The sequence below is a fragment of the Chaetodon trifascialis genome, chromosome 6 (assembly GCF_039877785.1).
Source record: "Chaetodon trifascialis isolate fChaTrf1 chromosome 6, fChaTrf1.hap1, whole genome shotgun sequence".
NCBI classification, from domain to species: domain Eukaryota; kingdom Metazoa; phylum Chordata; class Actinopteri; order Chaetodontiformes; family Chaetodontidae; genus Chaetodon; species Chaetodon trifascialis.
In genome coordinates this window covers 17,188,116-17,205,222 of record NC_092061.1, presented here as the reverse complement: position 1 = coordinate 17,205,222, position 17,107 = coordinate 17,188,116, and the positions used below count along the sequence as shown (strand labels likewise).

Here is a 17,107-nt window from a genome sequence, read left to right as displayed (position 1 = left end):
TGGAGCAGTGCGGATAAAATCAGAGAATAGCTGAGCTTTTCCAGTATTTATGTGACAATGTCCAAGTTTACTATCTACGACTCGAGACACAACAGTTTGAATTCCACTCAGAATTAGACTAAACTTCCTGCAGCTCAGTGCTGCCATTTCAGCTGACACTAACTTTATTTTAGAACAAAAGGGCAGATGTTCCAGCAATAACTATCACTACCTCGCTCCAATGCACAGAACACATGGAAATCTGCCTTCATAACACTGACAGCCACTTGCTTTTGAATGCGGTGTCAAAGCAAGAATTCAGCGTTTTACAGGAGATTAAGTGCCCTCATACTTCATACTGCACGGCAAAAAATTCTATACAATTAACAGACATGCTTTAAGCAGATATGCTTTGAATAATGTATTCTAATGCACAATTATGGAATGATGTACAGGTTATATATGAAGTTGATTGCATTACACCCAGTGTTGTTTGGGTAAATAAAATTGAAGTGAGAAAAGAATTAATTCAGCATCTTCTTGAAATCTCAACACCAAAACAAAAGAAGAATAAAGCTGTTAGTTTCCTTTGGGTAACAGCCAACAATTCAAGTCTGAGCAGCTCTGATCGCTGTGAACTGTGTGAATGTGAGAAAACACTATGGATACTCAGGATTTAAAAAATGACTTACACACAGCAACAGTTCAGGTTATGACAGCTTTATTCAGTGCAAAAAGAGTCTAATAGCAAGAGTCGGTGATGCGCCTCATGCTCATGAACCTCATGCCGCTTCCGCCCATGCTCATGAAGTTCCTGTACTCCCCGGGCCTCATGTACATCATCCTGCCTCTGTAGTGGGGCTGCTCGTACATCAGCCAGTGGCCCTCCATCACGTTGCAGGACATGCAGTTGGACATGCGGTAACGGTCCATGATGTTGTCACAGTCGTCCATCAGCTCAAACATCTGACCTCCGAAGTTCTCCCTCTCGTAGATCCTCATTCTGTAGGATCCCCTGTGCTGTGGAGCAGAGGAGGAGCGACTTTAACTTGTTTCACAAGTTCAGCGTGGGCTCGATAAGAAATAACTGTATTCTTCATCTAGAGATGTTGTCTACAGTAAATCTAACCAGGTGTGAGAACTCACCATGGGGATCATACGGCAGGACCTGATGCAGTCGCTCATGCCCATCATGCTCATGTAGTCGGCGTACTCGCCCCTCCTCATGAAGTACTGGTTGCCCATGTAGTTGGTGCGGTCGTAGACCATGAAGCAACCTCTCTCCACCCTGCAGGAGTGGCACCTGCTCAGGTAGGAGGACATGTCTGGGCAGTCGCTCATGCACTCATAGGAACGACCCTGGAAGTTCCTCTCCTCGTAGAAGATGATCTGAGGGCGAGAGAGGGAAAGGCTTTGGTAAACATGTGTCATGGACATCAGGTGTCATGTCCTCCAGATTAAAGCACCACATGTTTATTTTTGTAGGTTAAGCTGTGAAAAGTGATAACGCTTGGCTCATACTGCAAAGTTCAAAAGTTTAAACCTGCAATAACTGATCTTTTTGACCATTGGGGGCAGACATATTATTCAAATTGACAGTATACAGTTGTCCATTTTTCCCATGAGGGGAACTGCAGATTTGAGTCATTTGGTTTATTATTGGTAAATATAAATGTATACATTATGAAAATGAAAAGAACCAGAGGAGCTTACCCTGCTCATCATGTTCATTCCAGTGGAAGTCATTCTGCTGGTCAGTGGGCTGCTGCTGGTACTGCTGCTGTTCTTGCTCTTGCACCAAACTGTACCCTACCTGGTTTAACCCTTTCCTTTTATATCTGACCCACAGACTGCCCTTTTGTCCAAAACCCCTGAGCCAGCAGGAATGCCATAGAAATACACAGAATATGGAGGGATTGTTCACATTTCCAGGGGCCGGTGGGCTTAGAAATCCTTTCAGCAGCCATTTCTCGTACAGCGCGGGGGGTGACAGATAGGGTCAAAGGGTTAACAATTGGAAGTCACACCTTGACAATGTTCATTCATTGTGACATACACTAGTTTGTCAGCAGCAACATTTTTTCAGCTCTTTTTTTTGTTCCCGACACAAAGTGCGTCCTTTGTAAAGTCACTGACTTTTACATGTAGTGCTGCATATGGAAAGTTTTTACATGCTCTCTGTTTCATGAACATGAACATAAGAGACCTGCATGTAAAAGCACAGTAATGATTATTTTCTCAGAGGGAAACATTGCATAAAGGGTTCTGCTAATAAATGGCAGTCTGGCTTTCAAGTGCACAAAGAACCTGAGCTGTACTGTGACTTTGAGTTTGATTATAGACGTCAGTAATGAGATGACATTTAAATACGTGAAATTATAATTAAATATATATAAATCACAGTAGATGGGTGAGTTAGTTGCAAGGGTAATAGAAATAAAAGGGAATGAAAATGTCTTCAGAAATAAAAGATTTTTTTTTTATCACGTTGCTTACATCCCTTAACAAGACTGAGCAAAGACTATCCTTAAATATATTGTTTAATAAATAGGCTAAACTTTTGTCACTTTATGATGTCACTTAATAATAATAATAATGATCATAATATAATTTTTTAAATGTGATATTCAGCTCATCGTCACATCCTGATTTACGTAGAAATATGTCTGTCTTCCATAGGATTTGAGTGGATTCTTCCAGCATGAGACATTTAATGAGAAAATAGATATTAGGAATAAGTGAGGTGAAAAAGGTTTGTAACCTTTTATTCTGTGCAACTGAAAACAACATTTTACTTCAGATCTAATTATTCAGTGGGACAGCAGTATACTGCCTTACTTTCTGTTTTTAAAAATACACAGTGGGTGTTTCAGAGCCTTTTCAAATGCTTCATACCTGTTCAATAACTGTACTGAAGTAAAAAGTCTAATTTTTCCATCTGAACTTTTGTCACGTTCCACCACTGTACGAGAATTGCAACCCAGTTGTATTCACAATACAAGGACAGTAGTTTATTGGACACAACATAATAAATATAAGAAATGAATACACAGTAGTCACACAGTGATTAGATTTACATTGTATCAATAAATAGGCCAATAAATAAGGTTTAATACAAAGCTGTAAAAAGATATAACAATAGCAATAATCATAATACTATTATTTATACTGTTAATAACAATGTTGTGGCTGACATTTACAAGGCAAACATGACATACTGTAATTTTGTTTGTCAGACACATATCAGATCTTTAAAGTAAACATAATGGACTATATGTCATGATGATGAATCACAAATGTTGTTTCTCTTCCATTACTGCGCAAACAAAAACATCCAGCATCATATTGTATTTTAAGTCAGAGAGACAGAAGAACCAAAACACGTGGGTAAATCAGGCCAAGTAATAACTCTTAATTAGGATTTATGTAACATTATGAGGCGTGTTGGCTTGTGTTGTAAGGAAAACAAACGTAAGACAGTACAAAGCACAGACGACAATAATTTGAAGTGTGTGAGTGTTTGTGTTAACTTTGACTTCTCAGCAGAGGGGGGCGCTGTGACACTTGCTCTGCTCTCTGTAATGACCCTCTTGTCTTAGTAACAAAATCTGTTGTCAACGTTGCTAAGGAAGTAACCGATCGACGTGAAAATTAGCCACTCTGAAACAAAAAAACATTGAAGGAGAGGTAACTTTACTTCAGCGTGACAACAGTAAAATAACTACAGAAGAAGGAAACCACCAACATTACCTGTTTATAATCTGATCTCATAAACGTTTGCTCCAAAGGAAAGCTCAGCTAGCCTCTGTGTCGCTACTGTTATGCTATATTTGATAGCTTTGCTAACTACTGTAGGGTTATTAGCTACTTAAACTTAGAGGGTTAACTACTATCAGCACTGTATATGTAAATGTTACTTGTTTGCTGTGTGATAGGTCAGCACAAATCACGACGCTTAATTCAGGACGTTGAATTCAATCTTAGATTCGAGCTAACTTAGACCTCTACGGCGAACATTAATTAGCCCCCGCGGCTTTATTCATTTAACTAAATAGCTTGCTAGCTTGTTAGCGGTAACGATGCTATCCTTAATTAACGCTTGTTGCTATATATCACTGTCTCCATTTACTCGTGTTAGAGCAGCTCACGTTACTTAACACTAACAGTTTAAGTGATTACCTCTGGTTAAGGTGGCGTTTCTAACTTGTTTTAAGGCCATAATTTCACGGAATCATTTTCTGCCCTAGGTGTTCAGGGGTATGTCAGTTAGCAATGATAAAGTTCCAGCCACCTGACTACAGCTGGGCTCAGACATGACGAGAGGATGACTGAAGATGGAGAGGCCAGCCCCCTCCACCCGTCCTTTGAAGCTCCTGGTACAGGAGATTCGGTTGTCAGTAACAGCACGCCACTCAAGACCTCCTTAGAAGATGCCAAATCTTGCAAGGAAAACATTGCCCTTAAACTCACTGCTAGAAATGCAGAGAGAGATATCAGCCCATACCAGCCTCGGCCACCCTCACTACCCAGGCTGTCAAAGTCCAGCAAGAGTGGCTCAGTGGAAGAGACCGTGAGAACCCGGAGGCTGAGAAACAGCCAGGAGAGTCTGAGTGATCTGGCAGAGACGGGCTCCTCCACAGACTCGCTTAAAGAGGACCAAATGGTTCCAGCTCCAGGTGGGCTTGTTCTCAGCGGTGCTGCCACCATCAGGAACACCAAGGATACCAATGTGAGACCCCTCTCTGCCGTCACCACAGGATCCCCAGTGTTCAGAGACAGAGGGAGCAGTCTGTCTGAGTATGAAAGGAGACCCCCCAGCCAGCAGAGCGAACCCACGGACCACTGGACGAGGTCCGCCAAGGTGCGTCTGTCTCCAGTGCAACCCGCAGGGCCCCTTCCTGCTCTGGAGAAGCGCTTTGCATCAGCCACTTTAAGGGCAGCTAATAGGATTGACAGGGATTGTTTGGATTATGCTGTGCTGGCCAGAGAGAAGCTCGGGGAGAGAATCCACAGGAACCTGAGCGACAGCCGGCTTCTGGAGAACATGGGGTCGGATAGTGCCTCTGTCAACTCCATGAGGTCCACCTACAGCGTGCTTAGCCCCATCAGACCCCAGGATGTGAGGAACAGGTACAGTAGGCACAGCAGACCATGTAGATAATGTATCTGGAGTCATCCTCAGGCTGGGTGTGAAGGCTCTTGTGTAAGGCTTACTCCTCCCAATGTGTGAAGGCTATTAGAGGCATGTCTCTTTCAAGAGTACCTATGGTCCTAATTCAGATTTTGTCCAGTGATAACATATAACTAGCCAAACACGGAAGTGGATGTGCGTATTTTTATGTTTTGCAAGGATAATACAGCCTTGTCATAGCACATAGGGCTTACTTTGTCAGTCCTATGTCAGTCTGATCTCTGGCAAGACTTGAACTACGTTTTGCCAAAAGAAAATTGCTCAAAGGAAAGTTACCATGCATGTGCACTGCATAACAATGAGGTACAGTATCTTATATCCACTACAAGCTTTTTGGTATTGATTGTGCCCTCTGCTTGAAGCTCATTAGCATAGCGCATCTTGGAGCTTGGTTCACGATCAGGAGTGAGTCCTTAAGCAACACTGACAGAATGTTAAGTTGTCCTGAAATGCAGACTCCAGACATTTTTACATTGCAGTGCTCACATCTTGAAGAGAAAAGGGGAAGGTGGCCGAGTGGTGGGGGGATCAAATGGGATCAGAGGCGATGCTTGTTCAGGATAGTTTTTTACAAGATTAGGGGCAAAAAATGGGCCTAGTCTGTAGACTCAATACACAGTCAGTGCTCAGTAGGAAAAGTCTAATTTTTAGATTATTGACATAACATCTGAGAGAAGCGTCTTGCTTTTTCCCCTAATCTGTCTGCATCCTGCAAGGCAAATTGGCTGCAGTAGAAGTGCTGACTTCCCTGTATATTTTCCAGGAGTTTTCTGGAGGGCAGTGTGCTGGGAAGCGGTGCCCTGCTTGGGGCTGAGGAGCTGGACCGCCACTTCCCTGACAGGAGAGTAGGCATCTACGTAGCCACGTGGAACATGCAGGGAGAGAAGGTACGAGGAAATTATGAATGCAGCAGCTTGCTGAGCTGTTGTGTCACTGAGTTGTAACTGAGTTTTTATCATTTTCAGGGGCTTCCAGCCAACTTAGATGATCTCCTCCTTCCAACAGACTCTGAATTTGCACAAGACTTTTATATTATTGGGGTCCAGGAGGGCTGTCCTGACAGGTTTGCTATGTTTTTACATTGTATCTATCATTGTATTCTATCAGGGCTGTAGAGACGTTATACATCTGTGTGTGTTCAGGAGGGAGTGGGAGACCCGTCTTCAGGAGACTCTGGGACCTTACTACGTCATGCTGTATGCAGCATCACATGGTGTTTTGTATCTCACTGTATTTGTCAGGCGAGATCTCATCTGGTTCTGCTCAGGTCAGTCCTTCACATGATACAGTTAATAAACGACATTTTTGGAGAGAATGTACTCGCTTTATGATTATATGGCTTTGGTGTGGTGCAGACGAGGAAGAGGATATTTTATTTTTGATGGTGATACATCTAGTCTTAAATAAAAGTGTTACAATGAGAGATTCATTTATCATTTTGATGTATTGACATTGTTTATTTTCTGCACACTGCACATGCTTGTGTTTTTGTGGTTCTGGTTATGCTGTTACTGCTCCAACACTGACCACGACATTTGTTCTGTTGACCCACACAGAGGTGGAGCATGCCACAGTCACAACCAGGATCATCTCTCAGATCAAGACCAAAGGGGCTGTGGGAATTGCCTTTACCTTTTTTGGCACTTCCTTCCTCTTCATCACATCCCATTTTACCTGTGAGTGCGAAGTTTCCCCACAGACAGGGAGGCTGCACACTGAAGCAGTGATTCATTATAGCAGCAGGCTGTTATCAGGATGGCTCTAGGTAGAACTGGCTGGAGATTTGTTGTAATGTTTAGGAGAGATGTGGCAACATAGTGAGAGTAAGACAACAGAAGGGAAATTTTTTTTCTTCAACATCTGGAGAAGAAACAGTAATATCGTTCAGCATACTGGCATGTCCACAGATATTACATCATATTATTTACATCTGGCTTTTTATTCCATATTTGCAATTAAACGTTGCAACATTCACTACCAGGCTGTCTCATGTGTTGTATTATTACATGTATTATTCTGTTCTTCTTCCAGCTGGAGATGCCAAAGTTTACGAGAGAGTACTTGATTACAACAAGATCGTCGAGGCTCTAGCTCTTCCAAAAGGCCTTCCAGACACCAACCCTTACCGCTCCACACCATGTGCGACTCTTTTAAGTTACCTGGTGTCATACTTTGTTCAGATTAAAGCCTTGATGCTAGCTACATTTGATAATTAACAGTGTCATTTCTAATTGCAGCTGACGTCACCACGAGATTCGACCAGGTCTTTTGGTTCGGAGATTTTAACTTTAGACTGGGTAAAGACCGAGTCGACGTGGAGACCATCATGAACCGCACAGTCGGTGGCAACATGGGCCCTCTGTTGGAGCACGACCAGCTCACCAAGGAAATGAATGATGGTATGCTGGCGTGTAGGAGGCTAAATTTTTGTGAAAACTTTGAAAAGCATTGATGGAAGTAGGTTGTTGTGTTTGATTGATTCTCACCCTGCGAATGTGCTGCTCTCTCCCTCCAGGTTCAATCTTTAAAGGCTTCCAAGAGGCACCAATACACTTTCTCCCCACATACAAGTTTGACATCGGCTGCGATATCTACGACACTACTTCCAAACAGAGAACGCCTTCATACACAGTAAGATCAAGAAAATCACTCCTCGTGACTAGAAATAATCAGATGCTCTATTAATAGAGCCACCAAAGTATGCCAGAAGTTTGGCAGAAGGCACTTTTTAATAACTGTTATACACCTCTCGTTAAAAGTTTGAACTGACTTCTGCAGTTTGAGTTTGTGGCTTTCAGCAGAGTTGAACCTCTTTGCGTTGACAGGACAGGATCCTGTTCAGGAGCAGGCAGGCTGACGACATAAAAGTGGGCAAGTACACCAGCTGCTCCAGCATCAAGACCTCAGACCACCGGCCCGTCATCGGAGTCTTCCAGGTCAAACTCAGGCCAGGCAGAGACAAGTGAGTCCTAGAGCCACTCATTCAAAACCGTTCTTTGAAATGTTGTCCTCATGTTAAATAAGCATTCGATGTATTGATTTCTGTAAACAACCAGCATGACTGAGCAATGCAGTATATAGACGTTATTGGCCACCATCCTTTTCGGTTCTTGCTTTAAGAAAAGTAATGAAGATAGATAGATAGATAGATAGATAGATAGATAGATAGATAGATAGATAGATAGATAGATAGATAGATAGATAGATAGATAGATACTTTAATCATCCCCAAGGGAAATTCACAAAATTCGCAAAAAAATTAAAAATCATGACTAGAAACACATTTTCTAAAGACGACTTTTCACCAATAATTGTCTCAACACCTGGTGCTTCATTAATAAGAAGGGTCAAGTTGTTTGTTTGTTTGTTTGTTTGTGTTGTTTAGTATTCCCCTGGGTGCGGGACAGTTTGACCGAGGCTTGTACTTGGAGGGCATCAGGAGGAGGATCACCAGAGAGCTGAAGAGGAGGGAGGCCATGAAAAACCAAAGTAGCAGCACCATCTGCGCCATCTCCTAAACCCTTAAAATGAACTCTCCAGGCTGGATCAGCACGTGCCAGAGACTGGAATGTACAACCAGGCGGGCAGCAGAGGACCAAAAGGAAAACCGGAGTTGTCTTATACTACACAGAGCCCAGTGCTGGTTGTGGTAACTGAGCAGAGTGTGCCCTCTGTTGGGCAATGTTGGGAACTGTGTGTGTGCTTGTGTGTGTGTGTGTGTGTGTGTGTGTGTCCTGGTGGAAGTGTCTGGCTGTACTTCAGGGCAGGGACCTTGAGGTGAGATAGACACAGCAGCAGTCTGGCCTTTGTTTTTTCAGCCCCCTCTGCTCAAACATGACTGAGACAGAAATGGTGGGGAGGCACCGTTGTGGCTTACTCTTGAGTCACACACTCCAGTATGAACTGATCTAACCTTAAAGGCTCTGTGTAACTGCGTCCATTTTCTAATTTTTTGTGGGTGTTTGAAAAGCATCACGAACCACAATGTTGTTTTTCTGAATGCGACATCAGTGTTCAAATGCCTTGTGAATTTATCAGCAGCTTATCAAACATAACTGCATTTTCATGACACTTTTTGATATAACGCAGGTGTCTGCCATCGGTTGATTTTAACTGGAATTTTATTCTGAGCTGAGAGATACGACTGAAAAAGGGAGCCTTAGGTTGGATTCAAGAGCGTAACATGAATGAACAGGATGTTACTGTTACTGTTGAATTTCAGGGAGATCAAATGTGCTTCTGAAGGACCTCACTTCCTATAAAAGAGATGGTGCATTTTTGCTTATTCTGTTAATGCCTTTCACTACTTTTCCTCTGATTAGGCCAAGCGATCCCTTTGCAACAGACTGTAACTTTATGCCTTACCTCTCATCTGGCTGCTGTAACCTCAGTGTACTGTATGTACCACATTAAGGAACTTGCGATCCCGGCATGAAGAGCAGTCTGTTCCAAAAACAAAGTGCCTGTGGGTCTTGTCTGCACTTACTCAGGACCCGTCTTTTTATATGTCACCTAACGTCACATAAACGGTTTAAAACAGTTGTTTGATGTCTTAATTATGCCCATTACGCCTCAACACGAGACCCTTTAAATTTTTAAATCATTTTATTTTTGGAAGTAATGAATTTACCTGTTGGTACATGGATGTTAACATTCACTGCGGTCAGAAGCCAACTGTGTGTTTGAGTGTTCAATAAAACTTTACAAAATGTCGTTTCTGACAAATGTCAGTGGCTAAATTCCCCTGAACTCAGAGGAGACTTTATTAAAGAGGATTCTTGGAAATGCTTCTTTACACTTTCAGTTGGATGAGAAGATCAATGCCGCCTTGATACTCAGAGTTCCTTTGTCTTGTTAAATTAGATATTTTTTAATTTGCGAGGACATCAACACAACCACAAAAACATTAAAAGAAGTGTTTTCACTTATGGTTTCAATCTGACAATCTGAGACACAACGATAACAGAAACCATGATTTCAGTCTGGTGGACAAATTGGGTACAGCTGAGAGTTTGTCACAGTGAACGCATCATTTCCAAGGATTTCTTTATTCAGTTTACCATTGCTGTGTATAGTGTCTCCTGTACCTCTGGAGGCTGATTATGAAGTGCCCTTGTACATATTAACATGTTCAACATTTTCTGATCCATCCACTTTGCAGAAAGCTCGAGGTGGCGCTCAGTGAATTTTAGAGATCTGAGAGAAAAGTAATCGTTCAATACAAAAATAACTAACTGCTGGGGACGTTAGCTGCTCCCTCCTCTTGCCTATGTGCTCATGTACTTTGAAGATGATTTCACATTGTAACGTCATTCATTCATAAACTTAAACAGCTTGGTATTGCAGTTTTTAAACGGGAAATTAACACTTAAATGTTGGCTTTGTGGGTGAATCGTCCCTTGAAAGCCAAACTCCTGCAAACCATCACAGTAAATAAAGAAATATGGCTTCTTGACCACAAACAATAAATACAGATACTGCACCTGTGTGTGGACTAAGGTTACTGTAGAGTAAAATGGAACTTTTCTTTAAAATCCTCACTCTCAGAGATTCCATCGAGAGCCCGGGTATTAGTCCCCTCCCAGAGTGAGCCGTGTGGAGTCTGGAGGGAACACTGGTTTAATCTTCCAGTCCAGTTTATTTACAGTGTTGTTTGCCAGTGACCACTGGCTCGATGGCCACGGGGGTCTATCGGAAGAGGCGATACATGCGGGGCAGACGTCCGTCTTTGCTGGTCAGAGCGGCCTGGATGTGTTCGTACGAGGGCAGCTCCGTCAGGTCTCCCAGAGCTGCTACTGCGGGCTTACTGCGCAGCATCTTGGTGGTTACTCTCTTAATGTCACTGGCTGTCACATTGCCTGGAAATTATTTGTTGACAAGACAAAAGATAAATAAATGAACCAGGTGAAAGAGGGTAGTTTGTACTCACAGTGTTTCCCCTACCATTGTACAGGCCTGGCAGGCCGCCAGGCCAAGGAGACCCCCCGCCAGGCCAAATGAAAAAAAGAAATAAATAAAAATCAATATGCCAAAAATAAGCCACCTATCCATTCATTCATAAATCAATAATCATTTACATTTAGGAGTGCCTCTGCAGCGCAATGTGAGTCAACCTGCTTCGTTGCCTAGTAACGTTGCGAGTACAGCTGCTGAGAACGCGGGCATATTTTATGGGATGTTTAAGGTTTGTAGCTATGGCACCGCTGAAGAAAATAAAAAATATCGCAGGCGATAGACAACTTAATATAATATAAAGAGTTTTTCTGCCAGACTCCGGAGCCAAGGAAGGAATGGCTTAATAACCACAAATACAGCCCTTGGTTGTACCACACTCTCCATGGTAAGTTTCCAATTTGTTGTTTAGCTTATATTTTTGTTCTGATTGAGCTTCTTTTTTTTGGTAAGCAATAATGATGAAAATAACACAGACAATAGGCTAGTTTTCCATTAAACCACTAAGGCAGGGGTGGGCAAACTGTTCCACAAAGGGCCGCTGTGGCTGCAGGTCTTCTTTCCAACCAAGCAGCAGCACACCAGACTTGACTCATTCAATCAACTGATCTCACTCTTCACACAGCTGATTGGTCAAACTGTGAGCTCTTGATTGGTTGGAAAGAAAACTTGCAGCCACAGCGGCCCTTTGTGGAACAGTTTGCCCACCCCTGCACTAAGGGGTCATTTTTCCCCAGGCACTGTCAAATGAATGCAACTCTGTTCAAATAAAACGAATAGAAAACTTCTATGTTTAATGTTTGTTAAATGTTTAAATTATTTATAACTGATAGAATCTCAATTATGTGTAGGAACTTCCCCTACCACAATGCCTTGGTGAAGTTCTTCTCTAAACCGAGAAAAATCAGGTGCAGCACAGAACAATGCACACTGTGTGGTTGAAGGGGCGATGTGTAATCAAGCATGTTCCATTTGTATCCAATAAATGCACCTTATTAAGTCACCCTCTCCTTGTGATCTTGAATACAGTCTGGCTGAACAATAATTTGAATGCAAATATAATAATTGCAGACTGCTTGCTGTGCCACCTGACTTAATCCAACTGCACCAATACCCCATCCCACGCGTCTCGTCTGTTTAGGGTTTTTTCGGTGGGTGCCACCGGGCCTGAAAAAAATTCTAGGGGAAACGCTGACTTATTCATTTCCTCTTCATAGTGTTTCTTTCATCCTAACTTGTGGAAAACTGGCCTTGAAAATGTCACAAAATACAACCAAAATTTTGTTGAATACTCACTTATTAGATCACACAGTTCATGTGGGAGCTTTCTCTTTCCTGTGGAGAGAACCTGGCGACCAACATCTTCAAAAATAACCGGCCGCGACTCGAGGTTCATCATCAGCATGGACTTGAGCTGAGTCTTGGCCCTTTCCAGCTCCATCTAAACATGCAGCCACAAAATGTAGGAAAATGCTGTAAGAATGGTACAGAACCTTTGCTTCTTTAATAATAATCCTCGTTGCTAAAGCTGTGGTGGATGTGAAACACAGCTGTTACCTCTCCTGCGCTGCCAGCCATCTGAATGAACTCTCTGGTTATTATCTCCACCATTTCTCGCACCTGGAGATAAAAGTAATAACAACTCTGTATAAACAAAGAAATGCCGTTCATACAAGAAAGCCATATGCAACAGAACATGACTACCAACTAAATCACAAGACATTTGAAGCGTGTGTCCTGAGCTTGTACTAACCTGTCTGGGGTCTGCACTTGCATGAATACACAGCAGACCACTGTCCTCATAGCTATGGTGGTAGGAGGTGGCGTTGTACATCCAATGATGTCTACAACAGACAAGGAAAACCTTAAGACAGTTAGTTAAACGACCTTTGGACTTGTGTTACATTACTGACTTATGATTGTTTGAAATGATGGCGAATGGAGGTTTGAGAGACGTTCACCTGTTGAGAACGTTCAGGTACAGGCGGGTGAACATGCCTTTCCCAGGTCCTCCTGCAGAAAAGGAGCCACCTCCACCCATCATCATGTTGAGCACGGCAAAAGGGATGAAGTCGTCCTCCTGTTAAAGGGAAAAACATCATTATTTGGGAGCTGACTGCTGATATGTATCAGGCCGCTGATTGGAGACTCTAAGACAGTGAGGGCAGTGCAAACACCCACCAGGAAGGAGCAGCTCTCCAGGCCAATCATGATGTGGGTGAGCTCTGGGATCGGGGTGGGGCCGAGGCTCACATCTGACATATCCTTTTCAATCTAACAGATGAAAAGAAGTTGTTATCTTCAAGACTAATCCACATGAACACATTCTCACTTTCCTTTCCTAAACCAGTGTTTCACATCTAACATCACTCCTCAGTCAGGAGCTTGTTCCATTTTGTGAAATATCAAATTAACAGCATGCAAAATAATGTTCCTCCACTGTAACTGCAGACAGTAGATCACCTTAACGATGCCACCAGTGTACTGTGCGACGGAGAGGTCCACATTGGCGACTGAACCTGCTCCCCACACTGGCTTCACATCCAGCAGGTACTTCCTGGCACAGTCAACCAGCTGCTCGTGCTCGATGCCCACTCCAGCCAGCACCATCCGCTCAGGACAGTAGTAGTTACACAGGTAGCTGTGAAGCACCCCCTTGTCAATCCTGTCCACATTGTCTGCAGGACAAAAGCGAGGCAGTCCGACTGTGTTGCCTCGATATGCAGCCTGGAAATAACCAACAGTTCAGTAACTATTATCATGAAATCAATAAAGCTGTTGTAGTAAATGTAAAGCCTGGGATTCTGGTAACTTCTGATGGTGTTGTCATGAGGTGTTACATTATAAATCATTCAACAACAACAACAAAAAAGTCTTACGAATTAATTGATCATCTACAGCAGTGTCACATGTTAACAACAGCCTTGATGCTTAAAGGTTATGGAGTCACTGATTCAGAGCTGTGGAGGGTCTAAAAACGAGTGATGGCACTCACAGCATGGATCATCTCAGTGAGTAAGGGTTCAGGGTCTGGCCTCATGTTGAGATCTTCTAACTCAAAGCGCACCGCCATTTTGGTCATTTCAATCTCTTCATCTGCATAGAAACAAACAGAGATCATCTCAGACAGACAGACATTAGGCACAGTTCCCACTGATTTGTCATTTCAAATATAAATGGACTTACCCAGCAGGCGAGGCTGTAGAACAGCATCAGAGAGAAGACTGACCACCGTGTCCAGGCCCTTCACCTCAGCAGACACTGCATACATGGTGGTGTCTCTGCACGGCAAAATGAAAGATGCATTACACATTCAGACGCTGTGGAAGGTAGTAACACACACAGACACGCGTTGTGCTGACAGACTACATACCTTGATGTTTGGCAGTCACAGATTCCTCCGTGTTTTTCCAACGTGAGGAGTATTTCATCTTTACTCCCATACTGAGCTGTGGACTAAACACAGAAATTACTTCGGTCAGCATCACTTCATACACCTCAACTTCCTTGACGTTTCATTTTGTGGTCTTTGTTTGGTCAAGCTTACAGAAAAGGCGAGTTTCTCGATGAAGTGTGCTATTCCACTTGGGTACTTTGCTTCATGCCTGGATCCAGAATTTACTAAAACTGAAAAAGAGAAAGAAAACAAACATATTTTATCCACTTCAGCCAGATCCTGAAAACAAGTGAATATTATAAATTGCACTTCACAGCTGCAACTTACTTCCAACTGTGCAGAATTGACCAAACTTGTTCTGGGAAGCGACTTTGAGGCCATTTTCTAGTGTAGTGATCTTGGTCTCGTATTTTTCCTGACCATCCACAGATGCAAACACAGGCTTGGGGATCCCAGGCAGCGGTGTAGAGAGGGAAACATTTGGGTATCTGCCGCCACTGCTGTACTTTCTGTAAGCTGCGATCCCAAACCTTTGAGAACAGCAAAGCAATGATTCTTTCAAACTCTTCTCATCAACACGAGGCCAGTTGTGAAAGCAGCATTTAGAATCCTTAACTTGAAACTTTAATTTTCTGTACTGCTTTGCACTGCAGTCAAAAAATGAGATATCAAAGGAAGAAACAGTGTCACAGTTACACTCAGTTTCCAGTTTATTAGGGAAATGTAGCTAAAACTAATGCAGGATTAATCCAACGATCCTGCAATAAAAGCTATAGGCTGTATATATGTATATAAAGGTTATATTTCTGTAGGTGTCGATTCAAGCCTATGGTCATTATGATGCTGCAGTCTGTGGTGCTGATGAACAGTAATGTGCTATAATGAGGCATGTTTCTAATAGTTAATCCACACTCACTGATATAAATGGAGTGAGAAAAATATTAGGCTCAGTAGCATTACGTGTTAAACAGGAAGTTGAATTCAACACCTCAAAAAGTGAATATTATCACCTTCATGGCGGTGGGTTTTAGGGCAGAGGTGTTCTCAAAAGCCTGCTTTAGTTTTAGCTCGGCGCACCTTCACCTTTTCAACTAGAGAGACTTTTTAACTTTACATGGGCAGACCATGATAACAAACTGAGTGCAACACACCTGGGTTAAGTCTCCAAAACGCTACAGCAAATTTAATTAATCTACTGACTGTGTAAAGCCACTGCTCAATTAAAGCATAATCAACTAGATGTTAATCCATCAACCAAAAAACTGTTACATCTTCTTACATCAAATTAAGTTTAACAAACTGGAAGACACCGAGTAAATACCCAGTACTCATTAGTACAACTACTTTATCTCTCCAGCCAATCTATTAAATATTATTAACATCTCAACGACGGGTCACTTTGTACTGTCGACTCCATTTGTTTACTCATGATGTAACATCAGCCATCCTGACAGCAAGACTGGAGCTGGTTCGACAGCTAACAGGTAGCATCATGCTAACTAAGTAAGCTAATCTTGACTGATGAGGACGTAGAAAAGTAACGACGCTGCTGACGTGACATGAAAAATAGTGAAAACACTGCTGATGTTGTCTCTCTCTATTTAAATACAGTCTGACGACATTTGAAAAGTATTGTTTTAAACATGTACTACCTTTGAACACGACTCCAGGTTCGGCACCTCGACATGTGAGTCGCCATCTTGGATCTTGTGTGACCACAATGAACCCGGATGAAGATGAAAGTTTCCTCAAGCACTTCCGCCGCAGACATGCTCCGAGATGATAGACTACTTCATTTCGATAGGCAACTGGATTTTTGTAATATAAAAATGTGACTATTTATCTTTTTTTTTTTTTTTTTTTGAAAAAAAATTCAAGATCACAGCCAATTCTGTAGTAAATGACTCATCTGCCAATTAATACATTTAAATAAGAAATTTTACATGTTACAAGTAGTCACATAAATGTAATTTCATGTCATTTTGCACCGTCTATATACAATATGTTAACCCTAAATGATTATTTTTGTGCTAATTACATTTTACTCCGGTGCACCAATCACAGGTCTGCAGGTGCTTTTCATGCTCTAACTTCATCACACTTCTGTCATTTACAATTCATTCATTAGCTAGAAGCAATACTGTGCTTACTGAAAAGCTGTTAGAATTATTAACCCGAAAACTAACTCTATGTCTCTGTGTTTCTCCAATTTGGGCTCTGGGATCCAAAAGAAAACAATTGATCCTCGAGAGTGGTCAGCAGACAGAGCATTGAGCTGCCCATTACTGAATCAATGTCAACACAGAAACAGACCAGCTCTCGAATAACATTAACACTTTCACCTGACTTTGAGACATTCTGGAGTTGCAGAGGGATTCAACGGCACTGTGACCAGCAGCAGATTTGAGAGACATCCAATCACACATCTCCAATTACTATTACAATGTCTTCCATCTTTAATGTCACCACAGTTTTGTGGTTGCTTTCTCTGCTCTCACACTGCAGCTCAGCCTATGAGCTCCACGACACCATCCACGCTCTGAAAGAGGAAAACCTCCACCTGCAGCACCGACTGGAGAACCTCACCC

General features: G+C 42.4%; 3 protein-coding genes across 5 annotated transcripts; 1 reads left to right on the top strand and 2 right to left on the bottom strand.

The window, feature by feature from the left end:
* Positions 1 to 699: 699 nt before the first annotated feature.
* On the bottom strand, positions 700 to 1,725 carry LOC139332450 (gamma-crystallin M2-like). Of its 2 annotated transcripts, XM_070964417.1 has the most exons (3): positions 1,693 to 1,725; positions 1,126 to 1,368; positions 700 to 999 (listed from the first exon to the last, which is right to left on the bottom strand). In XM_070964417.1, exons 1-3 carry the CDS (start codon positions 1,723 to 1,725, stop codon positions 721 to 723), a joined length of 555 nt encoding a protein of 184 aa, XP_070820518.1. In that variant the 3' UTR covers positions 700 to 720. The 2 variants fall into 2 exon arrangements, with proteins under 2 accessions (XP_070820518.1, XP_070820516.1); XM_070964415.1 differs by lacking the exon at positions 1,693 to 1,725 and having other exon boundaries at positions 1,126 to 1,410.
* A 1,851-nt stretch (positions 1,726 to 3,576) lies between these two features.
* inpp5e (inositol polyphosphate-5-phosphatase E) lies at positions 3,577 to 9,890 on the top strand. 2 transcript variants are annotated; one of them, XM_070964431.1, is made up of 11 exons: positions 3,577 to 3,666; positions 4,227 to 5,109; positions 5,934 to 6,057; positions 6,136 to 6,233; positions 6,313 to 6,437; positions 6,727 to 6,846; positions 7,202 to 7,309; positions 7,408 to 7,569; positions 7,686 to 7,801; positions 7,996 to 8,132; positions 8,556 to 9,890. In XM_070964431.1, the coding sequence occupies exons 2-11, from the start codon at positions 4,304 to 4,306 to the stop codon at positions 8,686 to 8,688; spliced, it is 1,929 nt and encodes a 642-aa protein (XP_070820532.1). In that variant the 5' UTR covers positions 3,577 to 3,666; positions 4,227 to 4,303; the 3' UTR covers positions 8,689 to 9,890. The 2 variants fall into 2 exon arrangements, with proteins under 2 accessions (XP_070820532.1, XP_070820533.1); XM_070964432.1 differs by having other exon boundaries at positions 3,580 to 5,109; positions 8,556 to 9,889.
* On the bottom strand, positions 9,760 to 16,235 carry pmpca (peptidase, mitochondrial processing subunit alpha). The gene is made up of 13 exons (XM_070964433.1): positions 16,172 to 16,235; positions 14,847 to 15,049; positions 14,670 to 14,749; positions 14,496 to 14,578; positions 14,309 to 14,403; positions 14,118 to 14,218; positions 13,586 to 13,849; positions 13,304 to 13,396; positions 13,084 to 13,202; positions 12,876 to 12,966; positions 12,680 to 12,742; positions 12,419 to 12,563; positions 9,760 to 11,028 (listed from the first exon to the last, which is right to left on the bottom strand). The coding sequence occupies exons 1-13, from the start codon at positions 16,216 to 16,218 to the stop codon at positions 10,859 to 10,861; spliced, it is 1,554 nt and encodes a 517-aa protein (XP_070820534.1). The 5' UTR covers positions 16,219 to 16,235; the 3' UTR covers positions 9,760 to 10,858.
* Positions 16,236 to 17,107: the final 872 nt, after the last annotated feature.